Here is a 16,923-nt window from a genome sequence, read left to right on the forward strand (position 1 = left end):
TTTCCTTTGGTTATTACGATGTTATAAAGACAGACTGCCATTGTAAAAGCTATAGAGATATTCACCAGCCAATGTAAGCATGTCAATTACTGCAAGAACTATAAAAATGTTTCACTTTCTTATTTTTAATCGAATAAAGGCGATAAGAGGTCCGCTAATATTTATTTATGATTTTCTATATTGAAGCTAAATGTCAATGACTTTTACAGAATCTAAATCATACTATATAACAAGGTTTCGTATATGGGAGCGTCATTTGAGACAGGATCCTGGGAATTTTCTGATTTTACTTCTGAACTGAGGTTCCTTTTCTATTTATCCGAAAGGAGTCAATATACGAAAGGAGATATTTTGGGTCATTGGATGCCATAACTCCATAGTTCAAAGTTTATATTACAAGAGTATATAATCTACCCTAGTTTTTCAAGGCTTATAATGCCATTCTTTAAATAGTAATAATAATCAAATTTTAGTAGCCCGCTTTATTAGTCACGACCTTTTTTATTTGTAAAGTTATTGTTTCTTTTCTCTGCTTATAAAGAAAGTAGCAAAATTAGTAACAACAATCGAATGAAGTTTTTAAAATTTGTTTCACATTGGTACATTAACTCAAAGAGAAAAGCCATCAGGCAACTGGAACAATAAGGAATAACGGGGTGGAAGGCGCACTTCTACCAGACCCAAAGCAATTTAAAAATAGTCCTCGAGGTACCCACTCTCAAGTAACAGATGAGAAAAATGACATTACGTTAGTTCGGTACAATGATAACAGTGTGGTAGCAGTCATTTCTACAGCTTGTGGTACGCATTCAAGTTCTGCAGTAAAAAGCTGGTCAAGTGCACAGAAAAAATATATTTGCCCCTCAACCAGCTTGTGTCGTCACTTACTATACATACATGAGGGGAGTTGATCGACTTGACGAAAATATTGCAACGTATCGCATTAATATTAGAAATAAGAAGTGGTACTGGCCAATGATTTCCTACGTTCTTAACTTGACTATGAACAATGCATGGCAGTTATATCGCTTAACGCCTAAAGGTGCTTCAGAGTACCTGGACTTGCTGGGATTTACTAGATATGTTGGTCGGGCATACTTAGGAATGTTCTCCAGTCAACGTCCTACAGCTGGTAGACCAACCATGAAAGTTAACAGACGGGTACCTGATGAAGTGAGCTTGTCGGGCAATACACACCACCTTGAAACGTCTCAAAACGCAAGTGAGGGGCGGGCTATGCGGAAAAGCTACACGAAAGAAGTGTATCATATGTCAAGTTGGTTGCCATATAAATTGCAGTGCCGTGTTTCACAGATGTCCTTAAAAGACTGGTAATGCGTGCGAGATGTTCAATATCATGTAATAGCTATTTAGTAAGAAAATTTCTAGAAAAAATATATTTACTGCAATAATATTCTTTGCATTAGATAATATAATATTGTATTACAGTATAGTTGAAGAAAATGTGTCTGCAGAAATTTTGCCTTTTTAGGAAAAAATGTCATAATTATTTTTTACATAAAATGAAGAAGTTATAAGAACATGGAATATTATCTGGTCATTAGCTAATGAGTAAAAATAACAAAATATGTAAAACATTTTTTCCTCTTTTTCTTTTTTCATGGTGCCTTTCATGCTCATTGTCGACAAGAAAACGAGAATGCAAACTGAGGCCATTTGTGACCATTATGGACAAATGTCGACATCCGATATCTCAAAACCTACGCACTGAGAATGTAAAAATGCATTTCAGGCAATTATTTAAGTCCAAAGTAAAGATTTATCAACAATAGAAACAAATATTCAAAGAAAAATTAATTTGGGCACAAACGGGTTACTATTACTCCTAACAGGAATATTTTGTTCTAAGAGCTGTCTCTCGTTCCTGTGCACACTGAAACTGATGGAAGGATGTAACTACAGGAAATTTTACAATAACTTATTCACGTAATAATCTACTTATACACTTAAGATTTATAAAATGTTCGTATTAATATATTTCTAAAAAAAACTCTATTATCTCTCTAAATTCTACAATAGATTATTGTACAATAATTGTCCAAAGATGAGATATGCAAATCAATCGATAAATGTAGTTGAACCTAAGAAAATTGCATGCGGGGGGATAAAACCTTATGTGTACTTTTCGAGAAACTTTGCAAAAATAAATATTTATGCTGCTAAAACAAATGCCATTAGTGGTCAAAAAAATCAGGTTCAGACCTATTAAAGCGAAATTGATATAAAAGAAATACTCCATAAAGCCTTATGACACTAGCAGGAAGGCAATAAACTCTTTGGTTAAGAATACAATAACTTAAAATTATCATTAATTTTAATAGAATACATAAAAAATCCAGGATTGTAATTGTAATAATGTTTCCCCTTGAACTGAGATCATATGAGTCTTACCGCCTCGGACGAAGCGCTAATAACAACTATAGAAAATATGTGAAAGACGTATGTGAATTGCCCACAGGCCACTTTCTAATTTTAAATCGGAACCGAAGCTAAACATTACGGTCCGAATTTACGTAAGTGCTATTCTGTGCTCGAGCACATGACGGCAGAATTTAGTTGGCTGCAAAATTTTGTATCTTTTACGATTTTCAATATGGTATTATTTAAAACTAGCAACCCGCAAATCCCACGCAAGCGCGAGAAAATATCTTAATGTATTTAATTCGCTCTAATTACAGAAGTTACTAATTGGCTGGCTATTCAGATTATTTTTAAAAAGTCATCCTCTTCGTCCCTCACCCCAAGGGATGAAAATGAACTTGAACATAATGAAAACTGATACTGTTAAACTCAGCTACGTCGAAAACTATGAATTCAAAACTAATACCTTTCGCTTTTGATCATTTTTAAAATTTTGCACCCTCCTTGGGGAATGGAGTATGACCTTAAAGTTGAACTGGATTAAAACTATCGGGGTTCGTTTCAACTACCCCAAAAACTATAAATTCAACTCTAATATTGATCGCTTTGATTATTTTAAAAATGCCCCATGTTATTCTTATGGTTAATTTGTACCCCCGTATCTCAGCTCAAGTGTGACCTTGGAACCTGGAATAGTTATCTGGATCATTTCTCTTAGAGCTTTAGAATATGTTAAAACTTCATGTTTCTATCTATTATAGCTCTCGAGTTGCAAACCGCTACAGACAGACAGAAAGGTAAACAGCTAAGTGTCTCATTAATATGGATGCTATTAAACGATTACTGGCGGTGAATAATGTAAACAGTTATTTTTCTTATCATTAATAAATATTGGTTTCTCAGTGATGGATGTCAGCCAATCCCAGCTTCAAAGTCACGGCCCTATTAGATCTCTAAGGAAAAGTGATTATTATTAATTATCATTAATTATCATTAAAAGTGATTATCATTAATTATTTAAAAATATGGCTAAACTCGTATGATTGAAAATGATCCACAATACGAAGTTTACTCTTGGGGTGAGATTGCTAACGATTTTTTCAAAAATATTGCAAAAACAATTATTTTGTTAATTGCTCTAATATACAGTATGATATACTTCTAATGAAAATATCTGAAGGGGTGGTACATTTTTTGGGAAGAAGGGTGAAGTTATTCACTTAAGTTTTCCAAGACAAATTATTTTATTCCTATTTCCCAAATTCAAGCTTCAATAGGAACTGTGGCCTAACAGTTTAGGAAATTGGAGCGACAAAGTCTAGTGCGGTGGCCTATACATTTCATAAAATGCAAAGCTCTAACCTTTCCTTATTCCTTGTTTGTCAAAGCAGAATTCTGTTCTTATTAGTTACACAAGGCGATTATTTTATCATTTCCATTGCCGTTTCTGTTGTTCTCTTAAGTTTAGTTCATAAGCATTATTTTAATAACCAAGCATCAAACTAAGCAATCATGTTGTAATTTTCAGTTGCGGTCGTGAGATTTATAATCAATAAAATCCTACTGGTGGTTTTCATTGTATCTAAGTCAGTGACATAGCCAAGATATATATTTGAGGATTTCGACTTTATACTGAAAATAAAAAGAGTTATCGAACATACATTACAGTGCGAGTTACAATCTCCGCCTTACTAATGTATTTCCAAAGTCCTCACCTGTTTAGTGGTGAAAGTCGCCGGGAATCTATCTTGAAGCAGCTTTGACAATGAGTATTATATACGATATATACGGTATACTCGTATATCCTTCAGATTAAGCAGAAAAACGGTATTTAACACTGGACACCTCACAGTGTGAAACGGAAACGGTTGGTGCGATTCGAATAAATCCGAGATTTTAGATTGAAAACTTTCCAACAACTTTATTTTCTCTGTTCTTTTATCTTTATCATTACAAAGTTCCGGTCTTTTGATGCACCCAGTATACCAAACGAGTGATCTGCAACAGGCGTACCGCGACGCCAGAGTGCCATGGCAACGTGAAAAATGTGATGCAAAGTTTTACACATCGTAAGAAATTATTTTTTTAGGTATTATTATCAGTCTATTAATAGTCCAGTTGCTATGCTTCATACGCTTGTAGAGTATTTCGTTCTCTGTCGTATTTTATTCTCTATATATTAATTTCGTCGGTTGTTGGAACAAAAGCCGAACACGTTTATGACTGCTATGCAGTGACGATACTACAAGTTACCAGGGGAACGGGCGCCTTCCCATCAAATCGTCCGCCTTCCGTCCTCGTTACAACCCTCCCACCGGTATACTGTATTATCATACAGCAGTTTTCGGTACACAAAAATATAAGTGGGTTTCCAGAAATGCATCTGCCTATTCACACACACACCCTCCCCGAAGAAAGCAATGCTGGTGTCGTCACTTTCCTACGGACCGTGCTTCGCAAAAAGTACACAAAGCTAATTATAAGATATCCAAATTTATCGTTAAGACCAATAGATCACACACAATAGCTGAAACGTTGTTGTTGCTACTTGTAAAAAAATAGTTAAAATTGTTCTAGACTCAGCTAATATTGAAATTCCAAACTTTCTCTCTGAGCCGACAACCAGTCTCCGAGTTCATTTTCAGCTAGGCAAGGGCACAAAATATGCAATTTTGATATTTAACGGACTCAGTGAACTTCAGTTCGTAGAAGCAAATAGTCCAGATGTTGCATTGATGTCATTCTCCGTTATGTTCGTTTGTTTGGCAGAACTATCCTCCCAAAGTTTCGTCTTATGAATACCAATAATTGTCCGCATAGTACAGTTCGCGTGGCCGCCCTCCTTGAAGAAGAGAATATTCATTAAATCTGATGGCCAGCCTATTCCCTGGAATTCAATCCATAGAGCGTGCATGGGATGCTCTAGAGAGACGTATACCTCCACCAAGTACTCTTCCAGGCTTTCGACAAACTCGTACGGAAGAGTGACATTTCATGCAACAAGAACTGCTTACCAATCGTTTCCAGTATGCTACGTCGATTTCAGTAGTGCGTTTCTCTTCGATGAGAGCATATTCCATACTGAGTCGTGCATATAAATGCCCTACTGACCTAGTCTTTTTGGCATTCTGGGCATGAGGTTCGACATAAGATATGGTTTCCTTAAATTTTGGCGGTATTTGATACACTGTTTTAGTACAGGCACTCCATGAATAAAATGACTATAGTGTTACCTTATGCATTCTATTGCTGACCCTAAGCAACATTGATGAAACCTGGCATATGAAAGTCTTAAGTCACTTTAAGTTTGGGGCACGAGTGTACTATTTTCATTAGAATTTCTAAAAGGATTAAGAATTTGGTACATGAACTTAAAGTACAAACATGTACAGGAACTTAAAGTAAAATGAAAGCATTCATTAAATACATACCTAAACATAAACAACTGTTAAAATAGTATCCAATACAAAATGATGATTTAACCTTACAGAAATAAAACAGTAAAGTGTGTCTTGTAATCATACTACAATTGCTTTTAATCCAAGTGTTACGGTTACTGTAACCTATGCCAAAAGCTTCATGTTGTAAATTCTTTAAATGCCATGTTTTAATGGTGAGCGGGGGCGTCATTTCACATCAGGTTAGATTTTAGCGGGAAGTGGTGGAGCAAGATCGTTCATATACATAAGAATTTTACGTTTTTTATAGTATATTAGTATACGATTTATTAAATGGTCTGTATTTGTAAACACTAGGAGTGATAATTACCCCCTATGCCCTCCCCAAATATCGTTGCTGATGGTGAGGAATTTTATACTGATACTAAGCTAAATCTGCTGATACCTCAGCTGATTAGGTTTTGATAAAAAGGCAACTGAAACTCTATCCAAACAGAAGTGATCAACAAAACTTTTAAATAAATTTTTCTTATGTATTCTTGTTTGAAAATAATTGAATTATCGAATGATTTATAATGGCCTAACATTTTATGATAAAGAGAAACGTTCCTGTAAACATTAAAATGAGGAAACTGTGAGAAGCACAGAATAACTCCATATAACCATGGGCGTCTCTTGAATGTTATAATTGATCGGTACAATAAAAGCATTACAATGCTTGTAGACTTAACTAAAGTTATGTTGAAATGGTAAGGCAATTGGATGGATATTTGTATTAAAAGCTAGTGACTTTCAATTTTTAGACTTCGTTATGATTTTGGGGCAGGTATATAGACATAAGGACTTTTTGCACTACTATGGTTTTAATCAATGCCAGATGAGCTACCTGGAAAAATCTCGTATCATTGGCTACCACCCATGTAACTCCTCACTTCAAGAGCTGCAGAACCGTTGTTGTTTTCAGGAATCAATTCAATTTTTGAAAGATTTTAGAATCTTCATCCATATCGTATTAAAGCCAAAAGCATTATAAATTTACTATTACTTTCGGTTTCAATATTGATATCCATAGAGAAAACAGCAAGATACATCGAAAACCAGCTTTTTAATCATTTCAGCCTCCCAAGATAGATTCCTAATTAATTTCCGGCGGGAGCTCATGAGGTTCGGATTCCACGCTAATCAGTAGGTCCACGTCTCATATAGCCTCGCTGCTGAAAGGGACGCTAAACTAAAATCAAATCAACTCAGGTTCCTATTTACTCCGTTAACATACTGTTCAAACAGAAATGGTAGAAATTAAGCATAACAAAAGCTGTACTATATATTGACAAATAGTTTCCAGAAATCGATTCAATGTCTCAAAAAAGAAACTGTATTTCTTTACTATAATCCAAAATTGTAATATTTTACTACTTTGTTCGGTTTTAATATTGATCTACATAGAGGGAGGGAGAGAGAGAGAGCGAAAGTAAGATATAGAAAAAGCGTTTTCTGGAATGTATTATGCTGCTGAAGAATAGATTCAATCTGCTCTGATAGGTCTCTATCTAAACTGGAAGAAGTCAACTTTATCCTGTTTCAAGATTAATTCCCATAGAATAAAAGCTTCAATATATAACGACAAAGTTGTTTTTGGAATGGATTGAGCATGTCAAGGAAAGATGACATCACCCGTGTCTAGTAAAACCAGAAATTTATTACTATATTTTTTTCAGGTGAGAACCCTCATGAGCGGTAGCCAATGAACGCGATATTTCTAGGTACTGCGACAGATATTGACAAAAATCATAGTAGCACGAAATTACGTGTGTCTGTATACTGCCATCAGCCTCAAAATGATAACGTCGCTACACTGCTATTGAAGGAGAAAACTAAGTGGATAGTAGATAGTGGATAATTGTTCTTAGCTAATTACAGACCATTTCAAACCAGAAGACTTTTGTAATTGTAATCACCATTTGAATCCGCCATTTTCCAGTTTCTAATTTTGACGTCAGATTCTGAATCAGTTCTCCTGAAAACCCCCTGGTAATATTTCTTGTACATTGTATAATTGTTTTCTGTCCACGATTCCAAATCACCTCTAACGTTCAATGTTTGTTTATACTCTTAAACCTGCACCAATGCAGATATTTATACGCGTCGATTATTTTTCGAAATTTTACATGTCTACAAAGCTTCATTCGTTGAGTTTCACTTTCGTAAGTCTCCTTGTCAGATAAGAATCTTATCCATAAATGTATAATGTGTCTCTAAAATTAACTTTTTGTATTACCATTTATCTAAAAGATGCATTGTATATAATGTTTGATAACATAGCGATTTTCTAAATATTCACTATCTTTCCTGAAAAAAAAAAAGTTGTTTAACGTAATCTTTTGTCGTGCCGACATGAATGTGAACATGGACATCTCATTTGCCTCTGCAGCTTGATTGTTTGGTGGGTTGGGATTTTAACATGTCTTTTCAGCACTGAATCATTTGACACGAACTTCCGCCTTATCATTATGTTCTAACTCCTTCAGTTCCCACCTGGAATGTTGTTGATTTCAGTTGAGCATCCCTTTCACCAGCGAGGCTATATGAGACGTGGACCTACTGATTAATATTGCAATAGAACCATATGAGCTCCTGCCGGGAATCAAATCAGCGTCTTCAGCCGAACGTGCATATTTACTTTATTTATTTATTGAACAAATACATAGATACAGTATAACTGCGCCATTTTATACAGTGAAATATCAGGAAGCGAGAAAAAAAAGAATTAAAAAATAATGAAACAACAGTAACATAAATGTATTAACAAAGAGTGCACAAGTAATATTATTGGGCCAACACGCGTTTTACTGCTCTTTCAAACACCGGGTAGCTCGAAAAAATGTCCACCTCACTTGTTAGATTATTATAATAGTTGGGTACTCGGTGAAGAAGAGACCTCTTTATAATTAACAACCTAGGGCGTGCAAGATGAAATAGGTGGGTATTCCGGGTTTTGCGGCAAGCGACATACAAGAATACTTGTTAAATTAGGGTTTCTGATCTTAGGTTTCCATTTACAATCTTATGAAGAAACCTAAAATCAGAGTTATTTCTGCGTGCTTCCGGCGTCTAGATATTAAGATATCGCAAACTTTCCTCCTTAGGTAATATTCGAAGTGCGGGAACACGAAGACCATTGCAATAAAGAAATTGAGAACAGACTCAAGTCTGGATAGATGTGTAGGTGCGGCCATGGCTTATATGGAAGAGCAATACTCGATCTTGGGTGCTATAAGAGTTTTATAGAATGCTGTTAATGATGCCACAGTACGTAGTTCAGTGAATCGGTAAAGAAGTCCCAGCATACGCATTAATTACTTAACTATTGAGAAGATGTGCCCTGAGAACGAGAGTTTCGAATCAAAGATGACACCAAGATCATTATGACTGGCAGAATGTGTTATAGGGGAATCGTTAATGTGGTATTTGGAGGGAACAATAGACGTTTTCAGAGTAATTGTAATACTGTCACATTTCTTACTCTTAACTTTCAATTTCCACATTTAACACCAATCTACAAGATAATTTGTCTTTCTGTAGCGCAATTGTGTCATGGAAACATGATATTTCTCTGTATAATTTGCAATCGTCAGCACTGATAGGTGAGAGTAGAGACCGTACATATACATGACAAATAGCAGGGGCCCTAGTACTCTTCCCTGAGGCACCCCCGAGATCACAGATTGGGGGTTGGAAGTCGCACCTGAAAGAACAACTTTCTGTTTACGGACCTTTAGATAGCTGGTGATAAAACAGAGAAATTTACCATGTACATTAAACCTATTGGAAATACTTGTGGAGAAGAAGAACGTGACTGACAGAATCAAAGGCCTTTGAGATATCAAAATAAATGACATCTAATTGAGTATTGTTATTTATACATTGAACTGTAAAGGTAAGAAGATTACTTACGTTTGTGAGACTTAAGCTTTTCGGTAGAAAGCCATGTTGAGAAATGTGAATGTAAGGCGACGTGAATTTGAGAAGCCTCTCTCTGATTATTTTTTCGCAGATAATAGATATTACAGAAAGAAGAGATATTGGCCTATACGAGGATACTTGATCTTTAAGTCCTGATTTATATATTGGGGTCACATGAGCTAGCTTCCAGCTGGTGGGATAATATCCTTCTCCCAAGCATCTATTGAATAGGATGGATAAAGGAAGTGAAATAGCTGAAGCAGTTTTGTTAAGATAGAGAGAGCCAATGTTGTCGGGCCCAAGAGATCTATGTGGAGAAAGCGACTGCAACAGAACCAAAACCTCATCTGGGATGGTAGAGAGGTCTTATAAGGTGTTAGTACAAATGGGGTAGGAGAGGGGGAATATGGGTTGTAGGGGGAAAGCCGCTAAATGTTTTACAGAAGTAGTTATTAGAAAGGTCGGGTCTCTGACCATCATTAGCTTCAAAATTTCCGTCATGAACTGTTACTGGTATACAGGGAGATTTCGATCGAGATTTAATTACAGTACAAAATAGTTTAGGGTTGCTAACAGTAAAATCTCCAATTGAGTCCATGTATTCAAAGTACTTACGTCGCTATACCTTCTTCATAAAGCTTCTAATTTTAGCGAATGGTATGTATGTGTAGTCACTCGAATGTTTCATTGTGAACGCAATTTTTTTCCTCAAGCACACTGTCAAGTCAATTGGACTTGGACGGAACACATAATTGCCTGACAATCTCCTTCGTCATGTGAAAGGCAGCCACGCATGGGTACAATCAGGCCGGACACAATTTTCTCTCTTTAAATGTCGTAGTACTTTATTTCATAGCGATATATTCCTATTTCAACGTAGGACGTTAGTTTTCTACGACGTTTCATTTGAAAGGTCCGTGTATATATGACCTCGGGTTAAGGGACTTAACAATGTGACCGGGAATGCAATTTTGGTATACGTGGTCCAGCACACATCAATAAATCCACATAATTACCGCAATTGTATGTCCTTCGTGACTGATTATGATTATTAGTTCAAATCAGTTATGCTAACCTCAAACGTTATAAATCCCATCTCGTGGTATAGAAAGTCCCATTTTGCTCTTGAATTTCCCACATTATACTAACTATAAAGTAACAAAACTTGCAAAGTAAGAAAAACAAGTACGGAATATTATTTTCTGCGATATATAATTAATTATCCACAAATATCGATTTTCTACGTTTATCAAATAGTTTCCTTCAAAAAGGCAATTTAGTATGTTGACAGATACAAATATATTTTGTTTTCAAAACTCATTATTTCTGACACTCCTATCTGCCATCATCTTCTACTGGATGTAACTACAAGAAAAATAATATGAAAGTAACAAGGAAACGAAATAAAAAATTTAAAAATTCTTCATTTCGCAGTATATATTTTGAATGCCAGAGCACAATTTAAGTTTGTTGGCGGCCGACAGCAATTTTTGTAAAGACATTTCCTTCTAGCATGTGTTTTCTTGTAGCATAAAATCGACTAAAACTTCCTCTATCCCTTTTCTAGGAACGAATCTTAATAAATCCTACAATATGGATTTACCCCACGAGTTGTATCATTGGTTCAAGTTTTAGTGGTGGTAGTTGCTTCAAATACAAACCCGAGAAATGTGTTTTGTTTATTACGTTAGTGTGACTCTTGTCATATAGCCTAGGTGCTAAAAAGGGAGATTTAATTCCAAACAGTCGATCAGTGAGAGTCGATCGATGAGCGTAATTTTCACACATTAGAAAACTAAAAATAATTTGCAATTGGAACCGTAGTGCTAATTAAAACCCTCCGTCTTGTCATAAATCTTCGTGGGCTGTAATGTTAGGACGTTTATCGTTATACAAACACTTAAATGAACTAATTGTTTTCTTAAGAAAATCTCTTCTACATGGAAACCTAAGTCAACTTTTTAATCATTTCAGCGTCCCAAGATAGACTCCATTTTAGTCCGTTAATATGCTGTTCAAACAGAAATGGTAGAAATTAACCATAACAAAAGCTGTACTAGATATTGACAAATAGATTCCAGAAATCGATTCAGTGTCTCAAAGAAAGAATCTGTATTTCTTTACTATAACCCGAAATTGTAATATTTTACTACTGTTTCCGGTTTCAATATTGATCAACATAAAGGGAGAGAGAGAGAGAGAGAGAGCGAGAGAGAGAGAGAGAGAGAGAGCGAAAGCAAAATATAGAGAATGTCATTTCTGGAATCTATTATGCAGCTTAAGAATAGATTCAATCCGTTCTAATATGTCTGTATTCTAACTGGAAGTGGTAGAAGTCAACCGTATCCGGTTTCAAGATTAATTGCCATAGAATAAAAACAGCAATATATGACGATAAGTTGTATTTTTTGAAATGGATTGAGAGTGTGAAGGAAAGATAACATCACCCGTGTCTTTCTGCTAAAACCAGAAATTTGTTACTATACCTTTTTTCAGATGGGAACCTACATGAGCGGTAGCCGATGATACGCGATATTTCTAGGGACTGCGACAGATATTGACAAAATCATAGTACTACGAAATCAAGTGTGTCTGTACACTGTCATCTCCCCCAAAGTGATGACAACGCCGCTTCACTGCTATTGAAGAAGGAGAACATCTTCTCAAAGCTATTTAAGTTGACATTCGAAAAGAGCTAAAATTAACATTTCAATATCGATCTCCGTACAGGAAGAAAACCGTAAGTTATATCAAGAAGCGGTTTTCTAAAATTGATTCGCCATTCCAAGAATAGGTTCCATTTCCTCCGTTAACGCTTTTCTAAAACCGGAAGTATTAGAAATAAAGCTATATAGGTTTCAATACTAATTACCATAGAAAGAACGCAATAACAGATATCAACAGGCGGTTTTCTAGAATTAATTGTGCATCTCAAGAAAATATACCCTCTTCACTCTCTATCTCTATTAGACCGGAAATGGTAAAGAAATTACTAATGATTCTCGTGTCAGTAATGATCCGCATTGAGATAAAAATGAAAGATATGAATGATAATCGGTTTCTGTGATAGATTCAGGGTCCCAAGGATACATCCCGACTTTGACCAATTTATATATGAAGTGGTCAAAGTAGACAATTTCAGATTTTAACGTTAATCTCCATACAGCAAAAATGGGAATATATATGGAAAGCTGTTTTTTTACATTCGATTCATCGTCCCAGGTATATATTTTTCACTCTTATCTCGGCACTAAAAGCGAAACTAGTAAAACCGAATACTACTTCCGGTTTCATTGTTCATCTCCATATAGCAAATACTATAATACATAAAACTTTTTGTTGTATATTCAGCGTCCGAAGAACCTGAATTTTAATCTCTAATTTTATTCCTCTATTGTAATCTAAAGCTACATATCTCATGCAGCCAGTTTTAATATTGAATATTCATACTTTCCAAGTCTACCGTGTTCATATTGCGAAACGAAATATAGTTGTGGTCTCTACTACAGTATTATATAATTCATTATAGCTCTCTGCCATCACAAGTAGACTACTTGAAACGAATTTTCATCGTTGCGATTCTCAGCAATTTTATTGTCATGATATGGGAATAGTCAGCTTTAATACCACCATAAATTGTAGTATTTGTCCCTTTTCCTCTCCCATGTATTACCGTCTCTCCCACGCTACAATTTGTTCAGCAGTGATGCCCTAGTCTATTTCTGTCTCCCGTTACGTTCTTTTCTTCTCTGTTATTCCCTGTGGGCTCTGGTGTGTGGGATCCCTGGTTTTATTACACCAAATAACTTTTGTGGTGGACAAACACCGTTTGCGTGGGTTTTCTGGCAGTTCTTCAGTCCCGCCCCCCATTTTCTTCATTCCACCATTTCATAACCATTATTGTTTCCTTTAGCCTAGTCGGCATAACTGTAGCACGTAAATGTTGTCGTTTCATTCCCAATGGGCTCTTTGGTTATACGTTTTGCATAGCTACCGTTACATTTTTTCTAACACAAACATTTTGAATAATTTTAGTTTTCTTCTTTAGTTCCCTTGTAGCTAAATCACTGTCATTACTGTCTTCGATGTAGAAAACCCGAATTCTAAGAACCTGACTCATAAAACTCAATAAACTAAATTAGCCAACGCTACTATTACGTATAAGCGCTACCTACAAATAGCTTTATAGGGTAAACCATACAGTTATTGGCCGGGTGGCAGTTATTGGCCATTTCACGAACTAAATCCTGTATTAAGCACACCTGTTTTTCTTCTGCATCACCATTATAGCAAAGGAAAGAGCAATCCTTTACTTGTGTGTTGGGTTTGTGTTGGCGAAGTGAGTTGGTCACGTGAGGATATATGGCGGATTGCATGTAGACGTCTTGTTTTCGACAGGTAATTCTTATAGATTTCTTAAGGAAATCGTTCTAGTTTCTTAAGATCCTAGCTTATGCATTGAGCCTAATAATGTATTAGTTTGGCAGTTTTGAGATTGTAAACATATAACTTGACAAAATTATTTAAAAATAGCTGACATTATGATTGCCACAACATCAACTCGACCGTTATATTTTCTCCTTTGACAGTAATTAGCCACCCTGGTCAATAACTACATTTTCTATGTATTGAATTGTAACTTGCTTTTTCTATCGAATAATAGTCGTTATATTTAAACTTTTCATCTGTAAAATTTTTACGTTCCTACGATGTTCGTCGCGATGTTAGGTTACAGTTAATAGCCGGGGTGGCTAATAACTATTTTCTGCACGGCTAATAACTATCGCCCTCCCTTATTTGAATAACATATTGCATTTGAGCCAACTAACCGATAGTTTTATTTTATTTTGCAGATTACACAATGCCAAAACGACCATCATATTCACCACAAGCATTACACATATTCGCCACAGAAATAACAGAAAGAACGAGCGAGGGAGTCACACTAGCAAGTCCATGTGTAAGTGAAGAGAATATAAGAAAATGGTTCAAAGACATTTGCAAATATATCCATTAGAAAAATTTAGAAGATGCCCTGAAAGATCCCTCAAGAGTTTTAAATGGCGATGAAACAGGTTTCCAAATATGTCCAAAAGCAAGTAAAGTCCTTGCTGAGAAAGGTGCTAAAAATGTATACAATGTAGAACAAGGCTCGCCGAAAGAACAAATCACTGTTCTTCACACGTTTGCTGCTAATGGATCTTCCTGTCCTCCGTTAGTTGCTTATCCTTACAAAAGAATTCCTGAAAAGATTACTACATCAGTTCCATCTACTTGGGGTATAGCACGAAGTGACAACGAGTGGATGACAGCACAAGTGTTTTATGAATATGTAGGCAATGTTATTCATCCATTTCTCGTCCAACAAAAAGTAACATTTCAAGTAATTGTTTTCCTGGATGGGCGCAAGGCTCACCTAACTTATAAACTGAGTGTATTATGCAACCAACTACATATAGAGGTCATAGCACTGTATCCGAACGCCACCAGAATTTTGAAGCCAGCTGATGTAGGAGTGTTTCGGCCCATCAAGGTAGCGTGACGTAAGTCAGTACGGAAGTGGAAAACTAATCATCCGCATGAAGCACTGACAAAAGTGTCATTTGCATCTGTCTTACAAGATGTAATCGATTCTTTGCTAAAACCAGAGAACTTAAAGATTGGCTTTAGAGCGTATGGCCTTTACCCTTCGATCCAGACGGTATGGACTACTCCAAATGTCTTGGTAAAAAATGCTCCCACAACCACAAAGCTGGAAAGATGAAGATAAGCCCACGTTATCTTATTCATCGTTCTCAGATATCGTTGGAGAAGACAGAATGAATGAATTTGAAAGAATGTAGAAAGATGGTTACCACGGTAATTATGGATCCGACTTGTTTGCCTTGTTTCGTTTGTGGCTTTATTTCAACAAAACAGATCAAAAGATGGAAGCACATCATCATTCCACATGTGTACCGAAAGAAGCGCAAAGTGATTCGAATGAAACAAGCCCTAAGCAGGATGAAACTTGCAATCGTAATAGTCCACACGACTTGGATGAAGATATTATGATAACAATAAGTGTTGAACCAAGGCAGTCTCCTGCTCCGTCGGGTTCTGTTAATAGGCCTACATCAACTTCTGGTTTAGGTAGTATCCTTCTATGGCCAGAAACTCCCAAAACAAAAGGCAAAAGAAACACTGAACGGTTTCCTTACGCTATAACATCAAAGAAATATCAGAAAATACTTGAAAATAAGCGGTTGTCTAAAAAGAAGAAACAAGAAGATAATGATGAGAAGAAAAGAAAACGCAACGAAGCAAAGAAAGTAAAACTGATGAAATACCACAGGAAAAGGTTAAGAAAGGTTTGTTTCAAAGTAGTGGCAAGAGTAAAGTTGAAGAAAATTGCTTTACATGCAAACGTAGTGTACACGATAAAGAAGTGATTAAGTGTGATCAGTGTCGAAATTGGTACCACGTAAGATGCATTCCGTAAGCTCACACAATTCACATTCTGGATGCAAGTGATGGCGACGGGTTTCTTTGTCAGAATTCTTTCCATCCAGACGACACAAGTACTTCATATGAATTGACTGATGAAGATTCTACAGATGTGGAAGATTTTGTAAATATTGTTTCAAATTCAAACAAGAATAATTGCATGTAGGATACGCCTACAAGTCGGATGTCTTTTCTAAATATCAGTGAACTATTTGGTTTTAATATATTTCTACATAATCTAGTTAAACATAAAGTCAAATAAAAAAAGTTCTATTACATATTATTTTTGCATCAGAACATCGTACTAACAGTTGTATTTATAGTTGTACTTCATAGTAGTCTTATAGTAAACGTTGTATTTTATGAATATAAATGTAGTAATTAATTTTAGGTCGCAATTGGCACGTGGCCAATAACTATCTTGATAGTGGCCAATTACTTTAAAGAGTGGCCAATAACTGCAACTCTTCGTAAATGTTCATTTAATTTTCATTTTTGCACACCATATATGCAGCTTCCTAGTGCATTTGTAGCCTATTACATTAAGAATTAAACACAGTTTCCAGAAAGGTATATTATTTTCTTTTATGCCAAATAGTCAAATTTTGACATACTTTCAAAATAAAAAAAAATGCTTAAGTGGCCAATAACTATATGATTTACCTTAGCACCAACATATGAAAACAATCAGACG

General features: G+C 35.7%; 1 protein-coding gene across 1 annotated transcript; it reads left to right on the forward strand.

Moving 5' to 3' along the window:
• The first annotated feature begins 1,002 nt into the window (after nt 1-1,002).
• On the forward strand, nt 1,003-15,285 carry LOC145682248 (uncharacterized). Its single transcript, XM_081753831.1, has 2 exons — nt 1,003-1,173; nt 14,761-15,285. The coding sequence occupies exons 1-2, from the start codon at nt 1,003-1,005 to the stop codon at nt 15,283-15,285; spliced, it is 696 nt and encodes a 231-aa protein (XP_081609957.1).
• The last annotated feature ends 1,638 nt before the right edge of the window (nt 15,286-16,923 follow it).

This window comes from Thermobia domestica, chromosome 3 (assembly GCF_964235325.1).
Source record: "Thermobia domestica chromosome 3, izTheDome1.hap1.1, whole genome shotgun sequence".
In the NCBI taxonomy this organism is placed as follows: domain Eukaryota; kingdom Metazoa; phylum Arthropoda; class Insecta; order Zygentoma; family Lepismatidae; genus Thermobia; species Thermobia domestica.